At 40.2% G+C, this 21,863-nt stretch overlaps 1 protein-coding gene across 19 annotated transcripts in view; it reads right to left on the bottom strand.

Moving 5' to 3' along the window:
• DTNA (dystrobrevin alpha) overlaps positions 1-21,863 on the bottom strand; it is a 224,053-nt gene that overhangs the window by 55,587 nt on the left and 146,603 nt on the right. For all 19 annotated transcript variants that reach the window (XM_063168301.1, XM_063168293.1, XM_063168283.1 and 16 more), the window contains 3 exons: positions 12,555-12,768; positions 5,309-5,394; positions 3,660-3,814 (listed from right to left, as the gene is read on the bottom strand). In XM_063168301.1, coding sequence (XP_063024371.1) covers positions 3,660-3,814; positions 5,309-5,394; positions 12,555-12,768 — 455 coding nt within the window. The remainder of the gene's footprint in view (positions 1-3,659; positions 3,815-5,308; positions 5,395-12,554; positions 12,769-21,863) is intronic.

Genomic DNA, 21,863 nt, shown 5'->3' with positions numbered 1-21,863 from the left:
GAGCAATGGCAACTAGTTATGGGTGAGTTTTGACTGTGGAATGTCAAGATTGCATATGCTCAGGGACTGCAACTGCTCCTGAACTCTTCATGCCTTTAAGCACTCAGAGATTTATGCCCCTTTAAATTTCAGAGAGATTTAAATTCTAAGATATCCCTGTTGATTTTAAAAATGCAATCTAGAGCCTTAAATTTCTTAGGTGTCTGGAAAAAGTAATCACAAATCCTAGTTCATTTGTGTTTTCAATCAGCAACTGAGCCTTCCTTAAATAAAATTTAAGATGCAAAAATGTCGAGCCCTGCTGAGAATATATGTAGATATATTTTATAGACATACATATTTAAGTAGTATCCCCATATCCAAAGGGATGGCTAAATTTTCATATCTGATTGCATAAGCTGCTGCTTTAACTTGCTAAAGAACTATGGTTACCCCATGAGGAAGCTAAGCAGCACTTATGCAGTGACATGTATCATCTCTGCATGTTGTGGAATTCTTTTCAGAGCCGAGATTTCCAGACAAAGTATCTGAGCTCCATTTATACACAATTACCACCAGGTGTAAATAAAAATGTTATTTCTCTTATACACAGAGTGATCAATGGAAAACATCTCACACTGCAACAGTCTCAGGGATGAAACACAGCAAGTACTTGGAAAGATATGAAAATGTTTGTCCATAGGAGAAAATACCTCAGGCTACTGTGAAAATGGGCTTGATTCTTTAATGAACAGAAATAGCCAGAATATGATCTCTAAACCTCACTGGAGTACCACCTTTCCCCACAATAACTGCAGTGTGAAAGTCCAGTCAAACACTACCACCTGCTTGTTGTATGAATTATCTTCCCAGCCATGGAGAGCAGATAAGCAGTTCCCAAAAAGGTATCCTATGCTGTAAGCATCAGCTCAGAGAAAAGGATTTCTCTTTTGGAGATGCGGATTTCTTTTTCTGCTGTGGATGCTTGGCACAGCTTTGCTGACCAATGCTGCCAGCAAATGTCTCTGTTGTCTGCAGCAGAACTTGAGAGCACAGGGGAAAAAAAGGTGGAAGGAAGCCCAGGAAAAGAAGGGACCTCCAGTGCCCCATCCTGCAGAGCTGAGTATCTTTAGATCTTCCCTCTGCTCTTGAAGGGATACACACAACCAGTCTAAGAAGCAAATAGATAAGGAGACAAGAAAAGCTCTTCCACAATGCAGTGGGCTTTTGAAAGCTGCTATAACTTTAAAATCTGATTGGCACCAAATAAAGCAACTTAGCTTCCATGACAGCTTTATGGCCAAACTGCTCTTGTGATCACTGATTTTATGGATTAGAGAAAAAAGTAGTGTCCCTTAAAAGGACACTGTCAGAGCAATTTCCATACATTTTCCTCCTGCAATTTTCTTTCAGCTGCTGGGAAAGTTTAAACCAAAAGCTGTTTTCTAAATATACACTACACACAGATGGAGTCTAGGTTTGTGGAATAACACTTAGACAAGTGCTAAGAAAATGAAGTTAGCGTCTATCTTTTTAGTTTGGGATATTTTTTTTAAAAAGTGGTTTTTACAATGATAACAATACTGTTTATAACATCACATCAATCCTACCTATGGGGGAAGTGGTGATGATAAAATTTCTTTTTGAGCCACAGATTTGTATTCTGAAACATTAAGTCACTTGCTCCAGCATTTCTGCCCCACAAATTTGCTGATGAGGAAACCCTGTTGTTTCTACTTTGAATAGACATTCAATCTAGCAGTAGCTCACAGGCAGAGGAAAACATGTGGTGGGATCAAGCAAACCAGTAGAATTGGGAATATTAAAATATTTCTGCAAAAGAAAAAAGTCCTTTCACATGTAAACTGAATGGATTTGACACCATGACCAGATAATTCTCAGATTTTTTTATTTCCCTGAAATTGAAGAATCTCTAGACATCAGGGGGTTGAAAGGCTTCTGGTAAGCAAAAGTGACTCATTGTGAGAATGAGTGAGAGTGCCAAACCTATTCCAAGCTATCAACTTCTGATAATGCTATATGCAATATAAGAGAGAGAAAGAATGACTTATGTGTGACTAAGACTGTACATACCATTTATTATGGTGTCATAAAGATCTGAATTTCATTTCAAAACTCTGGTTCATCCCTAGTGAGGATGTAATGAGAACTACATAAAGTCAATTTAAGTGAAATATCAGACTAGATTTACAAGAGTACTTGGCTGCCTCCAGATGCAAAACAGCAGCTTTGTAAACCTGCTGTGTACCTACATCAGTCAGAGACTTAACTCTTGTTAGCTCTAAGTGGAGCTTGTAAACAAAACCATGTAATGCCTGCTTGAAGATGTTGCTTCTAAAGATACCTTAATGCATCTGGTCTACTCAGTTGGATGCAATCTCAAAGCAAGTGCCATTTCTGATGGCTACTGAGATAAAAAATGAGGCCTGAATTAGATTTTTTCAGGAAAGAAATTCCTTTTTTCATCCATAATAACAGCATGACCAGCATGCAAAGCTTGAATACCCTGTTCCCATGCATTATTTTAATAGAAAACTATCAGAAGTCACTTCACCACGTAAATTCTTCAACATAAGATGAAATGCTGTTTTAAGTCTCCCTCTGTGAAACAAGACTAGTCTCACATATGCAAACATTACCATTTAAAATGAATTGGGAGACGACTCAATAAATGAATTTCAACATCTCCTTTCGGCTGACTGGAGTGCCTATTGATTAGTGATGAAACTGAGAGAATACTAAAAACGAGACTCTATTTTGCATGAAAATTACACTATTCCTGCTCCATTGAACTTACTTGTTCTACAGTATTCAGTTACCAAATGAAAGGATAAAGAGAAGGAAAACACATCTTCATTTCTAACATTGTCCCAGTTTCAGCATATTCCCTTACTACATATTTATGGAATTATACAGTGTGATGTGTGGCAAGAACCAGAGGAATTCTCTCTTTCTCCACTGGAGAAGTGGACAACCAGCCACAATTATGGAAGCTTTTGAAGTGCTATGTATTAGCTGAAGCCAATGTGCTGTACTCAGGGTACCTGTGGAGTCTTTTGAGTTGCAAAAAATTCTTGTATTTTATTCAGGATAAATTAATTGCTTTCCTGACCCTATCTCACTGGTGTTATTGGTAAGAGACTAAGGATTTTCTAATACATACTCATTTCCATTTACAAAAAAGTTTTAAGGTGATTTACTTCTCACTCCTAAACTTGTGTGTCTGGGAAAACCTGAAGTTTGATTTTTTTTTTGGTGGAATTTCAGCTTTGTATGCAGAAGTTAGTGTTCTGTATGCTTATACCAACACCAACTAAGTGGGGTGGAGGTCTGCATGTCTTGGGGTATAAATATATATATGGTACCTAAAGGTATATATGTAATTGGTGCTTAAATTAGGAAGTTCCCTAATTTAGGAATGCGTAAGTCAAGATTCTGAATCACTTTTTGACTAAGCCTCTCTCGTCATGGTTATATGGGGAACCTATGGAGACCAGCTTCCTTTTGAAGGCACCAAACCTACACACCAGAAATCAGCGGAGTGGACCTTCCCCTCATCCAGCCCTGTGTTTCCTGGGCAAATATGCACTTATGTGTAAGACAGGAAGAGTCTTGGCCTGCTCAGAAGGGTGATTGAGATCCTGTGTCTCTTCATTTACCTGCTGTGAGAAACAGGATTTTGCTGACTGCTCAGTGTACCCAAAGGAAGGCCCCTCGAAGACAGCGGTGGGCAGCTTGAGAACCTCGCGCAGGAACATGTCGTACCTGCCATAAACCATCACCCCGCTGGAGTCAGAAATCATGGAGAAAATATCTGAGGGGGGAAAGAGAAGGGAAGATCACAGCAGCTTCAGTGCGAGCTACAGGTTAGCTCTGAGTTCAGTACCATCTGATTTGAAAGAGAAGTAGCAAACATGTTCGGCATATGGAAACCTCCACTATTACTGCATCTTTATTTCTGACCTCTTTTAATAGAAAACAAGAAGAATTATTTGCATATTAAGAACTAGCTGATTTTAATACTAAAATATTCCTGATTTGTTTTTCTTTGTGTGTGGTCATTTTTAAGCAAAGTGATGCATGGCATGAGGCAGTAATTTAATCAGATAAGAAGGCTCTGATTTGACAAGATACACTACATCAGCTTTTTGCCTGCTGCCAGTTTACCATGTCAAATCAAAATCTTGACAATGGGTTCATTAAGTCAGTTATTATTGTCTTGGACAGGAAACACAAAGCAATGAAGGTCTTGCCAATGAGTTATTTTTCATTTTTCCCTCTTTCTTATGCATAAAAATATCACACTTTTATTATTGTAGTGATGTCAGTTTGTCAGCCCTTACTTCTCTGTTTGTTTAAAATTATCCTCTGCTTAGCAGGAGATCTCTGACTAAGGAACATTTATTGTTTTTCAGGCTGTCATGTCAGCTGCTTCATTTCCAGAAACCTGGAAGGGAAATTCTGACAACAGGACTCCAGGACTGCTGACCCAAAAAATCATCACTGTACTTCAGCCCTCCACTGGATGGACCCAGCTCCTATTCTTAAAGCAGCTTAGGGAACAAATGACGCTCAATTTATAATTTATAACTTCAGCTCAGTCTGTATTTGAATTTCTACACAGAAATAATATATTAAAAAATGGCACCAAATCTGGAAGGCTAAATTAGCACTTGGAATTTCTACTTGTCTACTGTAAACAACTCTAATTTGTAAACTCAGTTTCCTTGGGCTCAGGTAGAGGGCTCAGTGGAAACTGAAGGTTTTTGGTCAAAAAGTCTGGAAAATGGTCTTCTGGACCTGACATTATATGCCTATAGAGAAAGACTTCCATTGCAGCAACAAGTAAAGTATGCTGATGTGGAACTGAGAATAAATCCTACAAAATGAGAATCTGTTCACCAAAATACATGGCATAAGAATCCCCTATGGAAGAAAATATGAATAGTACATAAATATATTGATCTTCTACATGTGAAAAGACATAGATGTTGCTAAAAAATAATCAGAAGAAATGGTTAAATTATGCTTCATGATGTTGAGGCACTTATTTATATTCCAAGTTCGATAACCCCAATGGAAAAAAAAAAAAAAATTCACCAATAAGAACCTCAATGTATGCAATTTGTCCTTAAAAACCTCAGTGTGAAGTTCAACCAAACATTTAGTGGGATTTACTTAGAGATATACATAGGGCAACTCCCAAACCCAGCCAAGAAATTGTAGTTTATCCTAATTCCCTCTTTTCTACTTGTACTGTTAATTCTTCAACAATAACAATTTTTAACAGGTAAAACATATCACTTACATCTTAATTTGTCCATGATTTTTCCTCCACAAAGAGTTGCCAAGGCCATTTTAACAGCAAAAACGGAAATTTTACCATGTCCTTCCCTGTTCAAAAGCAGAAAAGAGTAATATTTTACATGTCCATTTTATGAGAATCTATTCAATTAAAATGCATATTTATGACATCACTTACTGTAATGCACATTATATATGTGGATTGACATACAGAGAAATAAGTCCTTTAAAAAGAAGGTTTGTGGGAACACACATCAGTACACTGCTCTGTAAAGATCTCAGAGCAGATTTATTATGTATATGAAGCTCAGTATTAAACTGTTTATCTCATTATACACTACAGTAATAATTATTACTGCTATCTGTGATACAGTAGCACTAGGAGACACCTATCACACTCATGGCTTCCCTATCCTAAGTGCTTTGGGAATTTTTTGGACCTAGAAGATTTCAAGTAGGTGAAAAAATCAGCACTGGGAACAAAAGTGAAAAAGCACACAGGGCTCACATCATTGCATAAACTTCATCTGTACCTGTCAGTAGGTCCTGACAATTGCATTTTAAAAGATACACCTGACCCCCAGGAACCTTGAAGAAGAACTTGGCTGAAAAATGGGAAATATGCCTGCATCCAGAATGAGTGAAGGATATATGTTGTGATATGGAGAAGAGTTTTGTCCCTGGTTTGTTCAAGGGGAGGCTATACCTGGCTCTCTACTTTCAATTTACAATGCATAAATGCTAATAAATCCCAAATTCAACCAAGAGTTTGTCCTGGGGCAAAAAGGCACATTGCCAGCTCTTCCCCCAACTGTCTTGAAGCATGCAATGGCTTAACTTTATTATTCCTCTCACTATCCTCATTCTCCTTGTACACCCATGCTGGTCCCCAATGATCACCTGCCATCACAGAAAATCTGTTTTTTTTGAGCTGGATAAGTAAAACATGACCTCACACACTGCATGGCACACATGGCCCCTAAAACACCTATCAGCCCCAGCTTAATGTTCAGCCCCAGCTAAGTGTTCAGTCACTTTCCAAAGATGAGAATGCTCTCCTAAGTTCATCTGCTTCTTAATGTTAATCTCTTGACATCCAAATGGTGAAATGTGTTTTTTCTTGGAATTTTCCAAATCTTACTGTAAGGCACTAGGAGTCCAGAGTTGCACAGGAGCAACTTCAATCCGTCATCCAAACTCCTTGGCACTACTTCACAGCTTCCCACATGAATTAATGATATTAATTAATGACATCAGTGAGGACATGTCACCATGCATTAAAAAAAGAGACAACCAATATTTGTGAGATTAGCAAAATGGCAGCCATGTTTCCTTCTAAATTCTGACAAGATTAATGATGTGGCTAGATAATGAAGTTTTGTGTAATTTTTCTGAAAATGGAGTTTCTGTGATCATCAGTCTACTCTACCAGGGAACACAATGTTTATAAGGGATTTCCTGTTTCATGTATATAATCATGTGCTACCTAAGATGGTCTAACTGCACTGGCAATAGTAGTACCTAGAAATTTAGATCTTCATCAATATTTCTAAAATTACTCTGTTCATTGTCACTTACAATTTTAAGGAAGAAAATTGCATCTGATCAGGACTAAAAGATGAACTGATTCTGGAAGGACACAGAGCTGTGACTGTGCCTCTTTCTCTGCTAATCCCAAACCAGACTAATGCAGTAACATATACATGTAAAACAGACATGAATGGTATACTCACATCTGTACATCGATGCATGCTACATGCTTCACTTCATTAAATCACTCAGGCTTTAGAAAATGAGTCAGTTCCCTAAGTTTGACTAGCTAATAATCTTTAAAGTTCATTGAATAAGATTTAGTTCTATGTCAGTGTAACCCATAATTCTAAATAGAAATTCTAATTATACTTTTCACTCATTTTAAATTCTGCTTTTTGCCAGACAATTAACTAGAAATACAAGCAAAACATAACGAATTCACTATGTCAGTATTTAAGAAAGAAATATTTACTGTATTCTTTAACGCTGACTTTTGTGCACACTTTTTCATTACATGAGTTTCCTTTGACTGGCTTCATAAGATTAAAATTCATAGGAATTTCCAGGCTTCTGTACTTCCATTCTTTGTTGATTGGATTCTGATTTGTGTAAACCAGACTTAGCTCTGTTATGGCTGAGAATGTGGTCCTTTTGTATTCTTTTTGTGCATGCTGCCCTTTAGACCCTTAGGAATTTTTCTGCAATGTTTCATCATGAGGTTTCCATCTGCCTTTAAAAGAGCTGTTATATTAAAAAAAAAAAAAAGCTAAGTAGAAGCAATGGCATTATTAAGAAGCAATGGAAGATTTAGAGATTAAAAAATGTGGAAGTGCTTCAGATTTAGATTATTTTTCCCAGGAGGTTTAGTTATACTTACTAACAGGATTATATTTTTGCATGGCAGACACATATCAACTTGGCTTCAGCTTTCCACCCTAGAGCCATTGGCTTTTCCCACACTCAAATGGTTATGGAAGAGAGGAACAGAAAAAGAAAATATATCATTTATCTCTTCAATCTCTCCATTTGAGTTGATTTGTTTTGACACTGTATTGTCTATAGGTCATTTGTATTCCTAAAAGCATCACAAGAGCCAATGTAAACCCAATTTGCCCTCCAAATATATATGTCTGCGTGTGTTTGTGTGTGTGTGCACACACACACATGCATATTTAAATACATATGGCTGATGAGCAGACAGGGTAATGGGGCCTAAGACTGGCCAATATAATTTGGATATCCAGAAGTGCCCTAAGCTGTGTCTAAGCACTACAGATGACCCTGACTGGCAGCACTGGGGCCTCACAGGGTTTGCTGTGCAAAAGCAAATGCTGAAGTAGTGGCTCATAGCAGCAGGGAGAAGTCACCACTCCCTGAAAACAGCTTTGGGCTGGCTAATGCAAAGAGAAATAAATTTTACTAGTGGAAACAGGAGAGGACAGCAAATATTTTGATTTTATATTGCACCTCTCTTACTGAGGTTACTCTTCAGCAAGAAGCATAAATGATGTCTAAAGCAAACCCTGAAGCTGATGTGCACTTAACAACAATAGAGGATGGAGTACTTAGGAAAGGGAATGATGGCCAGGCTTGAAGGTTACCTCCCACTGGGATGAGGAAAAAAGGGCAAAAAATTATACATGCTTTTAGACACTAGAGCAGAAAAGAAGGTTTCCTCTTTCACTGCATAGCTGCAGAGAGAGACAGCCTGTCCCCAGAGCAAGGAAACCCCACGGACTGACTCACAAAATCCACAGACTATACAAGGCTGAGTCCAGCTCCAGGGCCTGATTTTGCCTATTGGGTTACCAAGGAGAGTGGTACCAAATAAATGTCACTGTCATTTGTCAGGATCTCTAGCAACACCCACACTGAGACAGCCAGAGGGTGGGGAAAGCCATCAAGAAATAGAATCACATCTTTAGAAACAGCAAATGTGTTCCATGAAAAGGACATTGAGAAAATACCATTTTTCTCACCAATGAGGCTTAAGTGGTGCTCCCCCAATACTTTAAGGTATCTTTTGCAAAAGTAAGAAAAGTTCTTCAGTTATTGGTTACTACCCACTGTAATCAAGGCAGTCAATTCTGAAATGTCAGAGGCTGTAATTACAAATTCCCATTTTCAAAACAAGGTTTTAGAGATGAAATTTTATTGACATTTAGCAAGATTCTTTCATGTAGGACAGCAAATGCATAATGTCCAAATCTCTGAAATGCATTTTTTTTTTGCTGGACTTCCTTTGTCAATGCCTCTGTGGCATTCAATGAGTAGCAAAGGAGGAGAAGAGAGGGAATTAAACACTTTACTGCTCTGAACAGATGAATGAGCAAGAAGTTGTATTTCCAAAATGGATATTGATCATCTTTATGTACTGAAATCAGTACAATACAAATGTTCATTTGATTAAACAAGGGCATGAAAACTTTCTCATTTCTCTGTAGAAGTCAAGTCCCCCCCTGAGCCAGCCAGGGTCTGTTTCATAGCCCAGGGCTCACAACTCCATTCATTCATAGGACAGTGCACATCAAGGAACAGAGAAAATTCAGCTATTTTCTTAACAGTTAAACTTTGCAGCAGGAATAGCTGGAGATGATCTAGCACAGAATATTTCCCACTCTGTTTAAAAGCAGTTTTTTGGAGAACAAATGAATGAGGCTGACATTCCACCTTTCTGCCTAGGCTTTGACACCAGCCTGGAGTAATTTTTCAGAGAGGTTTGTACTCGTCAACTTTTTACATAGTACTTGGTGTGCCAGTGAAGGAAGTGTGCTATTGTTTCATAAAGCCAGTTAATCACCTTAGGCCTTGAAGCAAAAGCTCTAGCCTAATTTTAACCTGTGGTTAGAAACATAGTTCAGACATGTTTCTGTCCAGATTATTTTAAAGCCTCATTCTGCTCACAGGTTTTGGCCTGTCAGTGTCATCTACCACATGCTGCTGACTTCCACGCACTAATGATAAGTTAATTGAAGTATTTCTGTTTGAGAATTTTGAATTTGTTGGCTTGCAGTTCTATAAGGTTGTACTTTAGCTTACTTTTAGCAGCATAAAGGAACATCCCATTCAGTCTCACATGAAATTCTATACACTATAATTTTCCCCCACTTTTTCTTCTTTCAGGGTTGAGCAGTAGAGAAATATCTGTGGCCCTAATGAATCCCCAAGGCCATAAAAAAGCCATAAAAAAATGGGATGTAAGCTCAGCACCAGCAGTGGCTAAGTTGGCCCACATGCCATAGCAGCACACTGTGGTCCTTTTGTGTTTTGCTAGCCAAGTTTTAGCTCCTGAGAAGACATCTGTATTGCAGGCCTAAGGAAACACTCCTTGCCAGAGGGCAGAGAAATCTGCAAGGATTTCAGCAGGCTATAAAAGAAGGAAGAGGCTCTGTTTAAAGTTTGGATGATCTTCAGCCAGTACAGTACACAAAGAGGAACATATATATTAACTAGACCTAAAGAAATGAGACAGTGGCAGGCTTATTAGACTTTAAAACATGAAATAATTTGTCCCTTGTGGTCCTTTCATATACGTTAGGTTGCAGACTCCATTTCTCCACTTTCTTTGGATCCCAAATGGGACATGAAAAACTGCACCACCTTCTCTGGACCTGCAGGCACCTTGCACTTGGCCTTGCTGAACCTCGTGAGGAGATTCCCATGGGCCCACCTCTCCAGCCTGCTGAGTCCCTCTGGATAGCCTGCAGAGCATTGCTTCTCTCTGAACATGAGACCACAAGAAAAGACCTTGCTCCTCCTTCCACCAACTTTTACCTTTCAGCAGAGAATGACCTTTCTGCTGCACTGGAGGGGAGAGAAAGGAGCAACACTGGAAGCAGAGACAGCAGCTCTGGTTAGACCCCAGCAGCTCCCACACTGTCCCTGTGGCATGTAGAGCCACCTCCCTCCCTCTGCTTCCCAGAAACCAGGAAATCTGAACCACCAGTGGTTGTTAAACCAACATCCAACACAAAACTTCAATGACATGAGTCATACTAAAGTGTAGGGAACGTTTTGAGAATCAGATGCTTAACTGGCAAGTCTTTATTTGTGACAGGTGTCTAGACTTCCACTACAGTACAGAGAGACCTAGCTGACACATATCTCCATGAAACCTGAACTTAGGTAACTCAGGTTGCACATGAACCTCATCTAATAAGTTTGCTGTATTTAATATGGAGTGATAGGCAGCTAGTCCCTGTCTCTGACATCAGAGCTGGGAGCCTCTTCCTGGGGATTCCTTGGGGGTCTCTGCCCTTCTGGGAAGTGCATCCCATGCACTACACTCAGAGGCAGCACAAGAGACTGAGCTGCTGCTTGACAAAGAGAGTGAGGGTCACAGCTTCCTTACCCTGGGGGGCCTGATGGGAGCTCAGAAACAGATCATGAACCACAGCACATGGGATGTTTTCAGGGAAAGCAAACCCTTCCCCCTTAAAAATATTCTCTGATTCCCTCCAGGGGACTAAATTCCTCTACTCCATTATGCTGCAAGTAGCTGTGTTGTGTAGTTGAGATCTTTATCCCTTTACATTGAGTTACAAAACAAACACAGTATCACAGGTCTTGCTTCCACAGACCAGGATCTTTCCATATGTTTAGCAGCCCGGAAGCAGTTTACTTGTGGCATGCAGCAATAAATTCATCTGGTCATTTCCAGCATCTTTTAGTATCCTTGTCACAGCCACAATGGTATGAATTAAAATGCCTGTTCCTTCTTTTATTGCCCTTGAGGGGAGGAAAATATTCCTGAAGGCTATGATTTCACAATGGACTGGCTTTTCTTCCTCTCAGAGGGGCAGGAGGAGAGGTTGAGTGCAGCCTTCTCATGTGGAACACCTACTTTTTCTCCCCGTTGCCATGGCGACTGAGCCACTGGCTGGTCTGGCACTGAGAGGTGCTCAATGACACCCAGTACCAGGGCAGCGAGAGCGAGCACTGGGAAGAGAGAGGGGAAGCGTCCTTGTTTTAATGTTTAATGGCCAGTGTTTTCTGCTGATGAATTTTCAAAAAATAAGCCATAAAGTGACAACATCTGCACCTGTCAGCCTTAACCACTGTTCTCCAATAACTCAGTTCTGAGGACTGCAAATATTGCAGCACAGGTTGCCAAGTATGTATTCAGAAATTGCAATAGATATACACAGAATACTCATTAATGTAAGTGGTTTTCTCTATCTAAAACTTGTTCTTTTTGTAATATGAGTCCCATGCAGTAATAAACAACATGAATTTCATCACCTCCAGGTCTTTAATCCTATTTCTGTCATGGTCTCAAAATCATGCTGCACTGGCATGAGCCAGAAAAAAAAATTGCTTACAGCTGCAAGAACTTGCAGGGAAATGAGCTCTTTCAGAATAATGAGCTATTAACCCATGGCACTGCTGCAGAGGCATTGCAGTGGTGTCAGCCACTGGTGTGTCAATAAACAACAAGCCAAATTAGGAGCGCATGTGAATTTGTTTCTGTAGATAATTCTTCTTTGATATAAACTGGAACAAGTCTGAGTAGCTGGATGAAAACACAGTTGTGCTGAATTTGGCTCGAAAGAAAGGAAAGCAGAGGCCCTTAATTTAGGTTATCTCCCTAGTTAGCACTATTCACATGCTCATTATTTGGGACAGAATTGAGCCTGCTCAATTGATTTCGAGAGATATTTCTGGAGGAAGTCAAAGCCTTCCAGCAGCTGGGAGGGGCGGAGGAAAGGCAGACTCACGGATCAAAGGCCGCTAGCAGGAAGTTGAGCAGCAGGCTGATGGACTGCTCCACGTTGATCTGGTGGGTGGTGGGCATCCGTTTGTTGAGCTGGTAGAAGATGGTTGAGATCACAGCCTCCAGGCGAGCCACGTTCAGTTCGATGCTGGGGTCCAGGTTGTTCAGGGCGTTCTCCCGCAAGGCTTCGATCACATTCCAGATGTCCACCAGGTGCACTAGGGGACAGGACAGAAAGACTCAGATGGGGAAACGTGCTCCTGAAAGGAGAACAAGGGTCACCTCCTCCCACGAGGAGGGGAATAACACAACCATGTACAACATGCCTCATGAATAATTAAATGAATTAATGCGTTTTCCACCACTGTTTGTTGAATCTGGTGGAGGAATGAGCAAATAAAATTCAAATCCATTAATAAGCAAACAATATACTGATATTACTAGTTGTAATGAATACAACCTCAGCTTGGGAAATCATTCTTCATTGTATAAAGTATTCAAATAAATGTCTGTATTTCACAGAAATCACTGAAAGGTAAACATATGCTAATTATTTTTCTGAACCATGCCTTTATAAATCCCCATTCAGAAATTACTCTTAGATATTAATTTGCATAGCAGATGGGCTTTTCAGAAGATCCTACGAATACTAAGTGCTTATCACATACTGATATTTTGAAAATTCTTTTCAGCAATTTGTATGGAAAGCAAAATATTTTACAGAAACAGAATTGTAATTGAGTCAGGGTACATTTAAACAAATAACACATAATGAAGTGATCCGAAAGTCATATTTTATGTCTTCTAAATATATTTGCCAAATTATTTGTTAAATCTCTCTCTTTGATGAAGTCCTGGTCTAAGCTGAATTTGATGGGGCCTGTTTTTACCTACAAGGACAGCTTAAAGGATAATCTCTGCTCACCCTTCACATTGTACCCAAACAGAAATCTTGTTTGCAGAGCACTGTTATTGTGGCAGTATGATTGGCTTGCCATGGATTGTCATTTCCAGAAGATGTGCACTGTGCCAAAAATAAAGAAACCCCTACAGTAATTTAAAAACTGGATTTAGTTCAAACCTGAACTCAAAGGTTCAACCCTCTATCTTAATATTACATACTGTCCTACTAAAGTGTCAATAAAAAACAAATCAGGAGGTTCAGGGGGCAAATTCTCTTTTTTTCACCAGACAAACTACTGCACAGTTCTCATTACACAGCATGGTGATATGTCTTATGATGTATCAAAAGCCACCTGTATGTGGAAGGAGATCCATGTTTTTGTAGATAGAGAAACTTAATTATAATCCTCCTCGTTATATTTTTATTTGATTGGTTTGCAGGTGCTGTCTCAGACTGCAATGTGACATGAGGGTCTGATGGCAGGGAAGTGTAAGCTGATAGGAGATGGATGATGAAACGAGATACAGTCATTTTACTTAGTCTAGATTTTTGCCCTATGATTGGGCTTCCCTTCTTTTGCCTCAGGAATAAATAGCCTCCAAGACCCTGCTAGCACATGTGTGAGCCCAAAGAGGAAGATACTCCATACAGATAAGTGGTAACAGTAGCAGCAATTACTTTAGGTACTAGACAAGGCACTTTTCCACTTCTTGCTGCTCCCTAGCAAGTAACTGTGAAAACCTACAAGATACAATTCCATTGTTACACCAAAGTATTTATTTTATCTTTGTAGTAAAAGAAAACTTCTACAGGCAAACTTGTAGAGGTTGCCTCTACAGGTTGTCTTCAAAATGTTACCGTGAATTAAGCTGATGTTTGTATGGCTAGGTTTTAGCAGCTGGGGGCTACAGGGGTGGCTTCTGTGAGAAGCTGCCAGAAGTTTCCTCATGCTTGGCAGAGCCAGTGTCAGCTGGCTCCAGGATGGACCCACTGCTGGCCAACTCTGCGCCATCCAAGTCTGCACCATCCAGAAAGAGTGGTAATGCCTCTGGGATAGCATATGTAGCAAGAATTTAAAAAAAGGGTTTTTCACGGTTGTAATTAATGCCAAAGAACAGCAGGGTGAGAATATGTGAGAACAACACCTCTGCAGACACCAAGGTCAGTGGAGAAGAAGAGGGAGGAGGTGCTCCAGGCACCAGAGCGGAGGTTCCCCTGCAGCCCATGGTGCAGACCACAGTGATGCAGCTGTGCCCCTGCAGCCCATGGACATCCAGGGGGATGCAGAGATCCACCTGCAGCCCATGGAGGAGCATCCACCAGAGCAGGTGGGTGCCTGAGAGGAAGCTGTGAACCTGTGGGAGTCCTGTGCTGGAGAGGGGTCCTGGCAGGCATCTGCAAACCTATGGAGAGAGGAGCCCACGATGGAGCAGTGTCCTCATAGGACTTGTGATTCTGCACGCTGGAGCAGCCTGTCCTTGAAGGACGGCATACCATGAAAGAGTGACCCAGTGCAGCAGTTTGTGGAGCAATGTTGTCCACAGGATGGAGAAGTTCATGGAGAACTGTCTCCTGTGGGAGGAACCCTAGGTTGGAGCAGGGGAAGGACTCCTCTCCCTGAGCAGCAGCAGAATCAACCTTTAATGAGCTGTAATAATCCCCCTTCTCTGTCTGCCTGTGCCACTGAGGTGGAGGAGGTAGAACTTGTGAAGGAGGAAGGGTGGGGGAAAGATATTTTTAAGGTCTTATTTTACTTCTCATTATCCTGCTCTGATTTTGTTAGTAATAAATTCAATTCGTATCTCTAATTAGAATCTGTTTTGCCTGTGATGTTATTTGGCGGGTGATCTCTCTCTGTCCTTATCTCAACCCTTTGTTATATTTTCTCCCCCTTGACCAGCTGCAGAGGGAGTGATGTAGATGCTTTGGTGGGTGTCTGGCATAAAACCAGGGTCAACCCACTACAGCTGGGTGGGTGGAGTACACAACCTCTGAACTCTTCTGTTTGTTTTCTGGCTGGTGGAAGAGCAACTTCCCCATAAAAAGTCTGGCATAGGTCTCAGATCCTTTTAATGCAGTCATTCCCATTCACTCAATCATTTTTCACTGTCACAGAGGTAATCTGGATAAATGGAAGATGAATGATCTCCAGGAAGACAGTTGGCACATAATAACTGATCCTTTCTGGGCAGCTTCTCCACATGGCTCAGAGGCCAGAGGATGGAGGAAGTCATCAGAAAGCAGGCCATTGTCTGGTCCAGGAGAGAGGGGTTAATGAGCATTCCACCACATAAGGCAGCCAAGGAAAGTACCAGAAATACAGAGCAACATGCCAGAAAATGCAGGAACAGGCTGGACCACGCGAATGTATTTTGTGGTGGCATTAAGAGGGAAGGACAGGCAGAAAGTGAAAGGTGAAGTGGGATTGTTTCCCTCAAGGTCCATAGCCATGGGGGCTGTTTCTGGTCATTCAGACCAAGCAGATGAAGAAGGTCCTTCCACCAGCAGTTTCACCAAGTTGGCTTCTGGCTATGTGTGCAAATCATCAAACATGAACTACAGAAAGATAACAATGTGAGAAATTACCAGGCACAACAAATTGCAAAAGAAAGAGTAATGCCATATTCAGATGCTCACCTTGACTTGAGACTACACTAACAAGAGAGCAATCCAAGAAACAGGACAAACAGGGGTACCAGCACTACAGACCAAGGCAGAAATTACTAGGACAACCTTATTATAAATACTGAATAAGGATGTAAAATCAGCAACATTGGAGCTGGTGGGAAAAGAATAAATAGGCTGTTTATCTTGGAGTGCATGAGTGTGGTAGCAGAAAAAAGCATGAGACTGGAAAAGGGCAATTTGAAGGGTAGCAAGTCATATCATCAGAACTGCTGGGGTACCTTTCAAGCAGCCTGTACAGGAACAGTTTTGTCCATACACGTTCACTTCTGCAGTCATTGGAAACTGTGATGGGTTCCCTAACTTCGATATAAGGTAGCCCAGGGAGGAAGAACCACATACCCAAACTCCCTAACAGTGAGAATTTCATGCTGTAATTAAACTTTAATTGCTGTAGCCTAGTACTGGAAAATTCTTGAATATGGAGGAAAAAAGCTGGTACTATGAATAAGGCTGAAATGGGGGTTGGTGTCTTTACTCTTCACATGATCTAGTACAGATACTGTGTGGCTGTCAGATTTTAATGTGGGGTTTTTTGTTGTTTTGCTTTCCTACTGATATTATATTTCTCATAACATAGTCATATCCAGAGTTAGTTTTGATGATAGTCTTGGGATAGAAAATGTCCAGAGGCTAGCAGAAGTGGGACTAATAACATCAGTATACTAAACACATCTGAGGGAAAATTACTCGTTTTATTGTTAACTCTAACCGAAAGGCTCATAAGCTGTCCCCATGTTCATTGGTATGCCAGAAAGGTAGGGCACAATACTAAGAAAATGACTTATTGGAAATTACAGAGCTGTAAGAGTTCCCTACCCACTATGAAATATTAGTCTCAAGAAACTGCTGTGTATTTGTGCTATAAATAATTTTACTCGGGCTTTTCTTCTTTTCTCCAGAACCACTTTGGTTCTACTTGAAGCTGAATAAACAACAATCATGCTGCACTATTTCATTTTGCATTTTATTAATTAATTGTACATACATCTAAGAGGCTGGAAAGCAATATTTCCTGGAGGAGGACATGCAAGACGGACATGAGCCACACCTTTAACAAGAACTACTGATTTTGAAAATACCTGCTCAAATGTCTAGCTCAAAATCACAAGGACATTTTGTTAGGCTGCTGTACAGACGACTGAAGTCTCTGACCTTTACTCAAGTCAGTTGTCATGGACAAGAATCATGCAGCTAAATTAAATGTAAAAAACTGTCTACTGTTGACTGGCGACCAGGGCTCCCTCTCATGTCAGTGAAAGAAAAAAGCACCTTAAAGCATCTGTTGGGAGACAGGTGGCATGAGCAGTGCTTTGAATCTGCCCATATTTCTTCACTGACTCCAGACAAAGCCTAAAGCACCATGTTGGCATGAGACACGTAACCTCAGAGCTGTTGAAGTTAACTGAGTTGAATCCCACACCTTCCTCCTTAAACATTAAGAAAAGATGTCTCTTCTAGTCTGACTACTACATGACCTAGAATAATTCAGGTTTTATTGAAAATATGAATAATAAATACTTCAATCTGTATGAACAGCTACCAGATCCTGTCATAGTCACTACCTTTTACATTGCATAGCTTGACCTTGTGCAGATTACATTCAGGTGTAGTGCCCTACTGATCACCATGAATTCTATTATTTTTTAAGGTTACTCATACAGTAAGCAAACTTTTACGTATTCTATCATGCTGCCAAGTCAAACTGTCAGTATTGGCAAAAGGGAAGTAAAACACAGGACTCTGCAAGCTCCACTCATTTGTACTAATAGAAATTGATGCCTATGGCTAATGTGGTATCTGTATTCTGTTCAATGTAATAACAGAATGTCAACCTTGCAAACTTTGCATAAGCTTACATTCCTCATCTTCTCTTCTATCCATTTTCCATAATACCTGTTATGCTCATTTATTTATTTATCCATCCCTGAGACTGTTCTAATCTCACTGAAGAAGGCATATCTATTTTGTTTGCACAACACGTAGTGCAATAAACCCCAAATCTGATTTCTACATGCTACATGATGCTAACAAGAAGAGTTTGCAGAGTAACAAAGCAGCATATAAATGCAGGAGAGCTTTCTCTCTCCTAAAATCTGCCTTGAATTCCCTCAAGAGACTAAAACTCCAGAAGTTTGTTTTTAATTTCTAATTACTGTTGCTGCTTTTGTTGCCTTGCCCACATTTCCCACTGAAAAGCGAATTATGCCTCAGCATGTGAAAGATGCCCCTATGGAAACAGATTTGGAAAACTAGAGAAATCTGTCAGTTGTTCTTTCAGTGCCAGCAGATGATCACTATGCAGTAGGAGTAAAAGCTGCTTGTATCTAGTGCCTGTGTGGTATAAGGTTATCAAAAATCATGAAGCCGAGCCAACATTCATGAACCCTTCAGAAAGGCCTCACACTCCGTAAACAACACAGCTACCCAGGTGTAGATTTTCCTAATGTCTGAAAAAAATGTAGAACATCTCCACAAGCAATTGCTAAACTGTGTTTCCCTTTAGATTTTCTGTTCAGTGATCTTTGAAGTCACAGCTAAGGTAAAGCTCTGCATTACTGCATCCTCTGTGGTGAACACTGCCTGCTAATTTAGCTTTTGATGTAATTTTTGAACAGCATCATAGAAGGTTTCACATTTGAGCATGCTCAGTAATAGACAGTGATGAGTGAATGTAAATAAAGTTCAGTGTCTGGACAGAAGCGGGACGACACAGATGAGGAGCATTACAGATGGCTGCCATTCACTCCACAGCAATCATTACCAAAAATGCACTCTTTGAGGAGACCTGGACTGAGCTGCAGAGAACTGAGATCAATGCATGAAAATACACTCCAAACAGCAAATGTTATTTCCTTCAATGGACTTCTTCAGCTGTTAAGGCAACATTTGGAGAGTGCCTGTTGCCAGTGCACTGAGACAGAACTGATCAGCCTCTCCCTGCAGGATGCAAGGGGGATGAAGACGGCTGGCTCAGTTTGAAAGGAGCTTTGTATTTTCCTCACACCACAAAGTTTTTAGATGCCTTCAAGTTTTACATCCAGAATGCCTCTTCCTTTTACATTTTACTACTTTTACAATGAAAGTGAGCAATTAGTAGTTACAGTGAAGAATTCCATCACCTACAACACTGTCAACAGGTCAATTTGTGGAAGAGATGTACCCTGGATACATTCAGAGAAAACACAACTTAGCAATCTTATCTTGCTTATTATACACATATATGTCAGTTTTACTGATCTTGAGCCTCCCTCTTTCCTTCAGGCATTTTCTAGGTTCTTCACTCTTCATCTTTAAAAAAAATGTACTTTTAATTTATTGTAACTAGTAACTTGAATTTATTTGCAATAAATAATTTTCTCTTTGGTAGATACAGTATCTTAATAGGCAAAATGAGAGACAAGAGATGTACTGCATTTCTTTTTTTCAACTCAAAGCAAAGAAATTAATATTTACTTATGCAGTGAGAAATGAATTTTTCTCTCCATCGTGCAATTTATAATTATGGAAAGGCTCTGAGATATAGATAATCTTGGATATATCACTAATCTCAAAGGAGGCAGATTACTTCAAACATCAGCTGTCAAGAAATGATGTTGCCCTAAGCAAATATAAAAAAGAAAAAACTGCAGCAAAGTTTATCTTCTAAGTAGTAAAAAAAAAAATAAAAAAAATTAAAAATTTAAAAACAGTCTGCATGCTTAAGCTTTGTGATTAAGCTTTCCTACCATTAAATGAATCTATTAATACAAGAATCCTCATCTGCCCTATTTAATTTTTCTTTGTATTACACCCTAACCATGAACTTTACAAAGTTATCTCTACTTATTACTAAATGAACATGGAAGAGGAGATTACATTTAATCAAATACAGGAAGTGACTAAATCAGGTCTTTAACAATCAATTCAAATGTATTTAACATATAGTAGTCTAAGTAAATATAAGTGAAAATGTCCAAGTGATAGGACCAAAAATTCTCCTTGATATATTTTCCTTTGTTGGTGAATTCAAGAAGAAATTTTAAACTAAATATTGGTTTAAATTCTTTCCAAAATTTTACTATACATTTCATGAAGATTTTAGTCCAGCAAAGCTCTTACACACATGCTTGAGTTTAAGCATACTTGTACTGTCATTTGAAATCAATGGCACTTGACTGTATGTCAGGTATTTCAGGTGGATTTCATTAAAAGGGTAAGATTTATGCTTCCTTGTCTAGCAATCCTAAGAATACTATAAAATATGCTAGATGATTCTTCTTTTTCTTTCATTAGAATCTATGAACCCATCACAAATTAGGGTATTGGGGCCATTTGTCATCGTCATTGCTAAGAAGGCTTGGGAAGTTACTCACATTTTCTGTTTGGATCCCTCTCTCCTGCTGCCAAGCAGGTAACAGAGGACTGACTGAGGCATATATTTTCTCTAAACCACACCTGCTGGTGGCCAAGCTGCCCCTCAAATCGGCCAGCTGTAGTGTGATCAGTGAAAGCTTTACCTGCACATCCCACTGCTATGCAGATCCAAGTGCTAGCAATGAAGACTTGCAGTTTTTCACACTGTCTGGATACCAAATTACATGAAAATGTACCAGGGTGTTGCTTCTGCTCAGTTCTAAAATGAGGTACTTTTTGGCAGGGTACATCTGGTGACAGCTGTCACTCTACACAGTCTGGCACAACCAGACCGCTTACGGCCCAAATGTCTGATATAAAGAAGAAACTCCTCACTGTAAGGCTGGTGAAGCACTGGAAAAAGTTGCCCAGAGAAGCTGTGGATGACCCATGCCTGGAAGTGTTCAAGGCCAGGATGGGGATGGGTCATCCCCATGGATGGGGATTTCAGCAACCTGGGATTTGAGCAACCTGGTCCAGAAAAAGGCATCTCTGCCCATGGAAGGGGGTTAGAACTAGATGATCTTTAAGGTCCCTTTGAACCCAAGACATTTATGCAAGGCAGTTGAGAACATGTAGCCACACTCTTCTCAGGGATAGGACAGTAAAAGGACTGAGGGAAACAGGCACAAATTAAAATACAGGAAATAATTTAAACATAAGAAAAAGATTTTCCCCATAAGGATTTTAGAACTGTGTGATATTGCCCACAAAGTCAGTGGATTATATCCTTAAAAATAATCAAACCTGAACAGGACAAAACCCTGAGCAATCTGCTGCAGCTGACCCTGTTCTCTCCAGAAGTCCCTGCCAACTTCATTGATTCTGTGATCATGAACCTCTACTGCAAAACCACAGTAACTCTCACTGGAAATGAGTCAGTGCTGCCTCACTGCCTTTTCTCTAAAACCATTACTCAAGTAAGCTGTGCTCCAAGGGCCTTCTCTAACACATGTGGTAAATGAAAAACCACAGAACCCCACCGAAACCTCTTGAATGTTTGAGAAAGAGTCCTCCACATTCTCAAGAGGTTTTGTGAGAGGTGTGCTGCAGGCCTTCACAGCACTGTGTGTACTCAGGTATTCCCTTTGGCTTTCCCCTGAAGACCAACGGATTTCAGAGGGAGGCCATGGTTCCATTTAATCCCCTGTCAGCTGCATGCATTCCTCCTCCTCACCTTTCTGCCTGTGCTGTGAGACTGCACAGCTGTGTGGTATGCACTGGCTCAGCAGGAAGCTGGAATAAAGCTATCCACTTCTACCTGCCCATCCCAGTGGCGAGGAGGAGTGCCCAGGTTAGGAACTGAACTTTTAGACAAGCCAACAGAAG

This window comes from Melospiza melodia, chromosome 1, assembly GCF_035770615.1.
Source record: "Melospiza melodia melodia isolate bMelMel2 chromosome 1, bMelMel2.pri, whole genome shotgun sequence".
In the NCBI taxonomy this organism is placed as follows: Eukaryota; Metazoa; Chordata; class Aves; order Passeriformes; family Passerellidae; genus Melospiza; species Melospiza melodia.
Note: the sequence above shows the minus strand (reverse complement) of the source record. Positions and strands in the feature narration are given on the sequence as shown.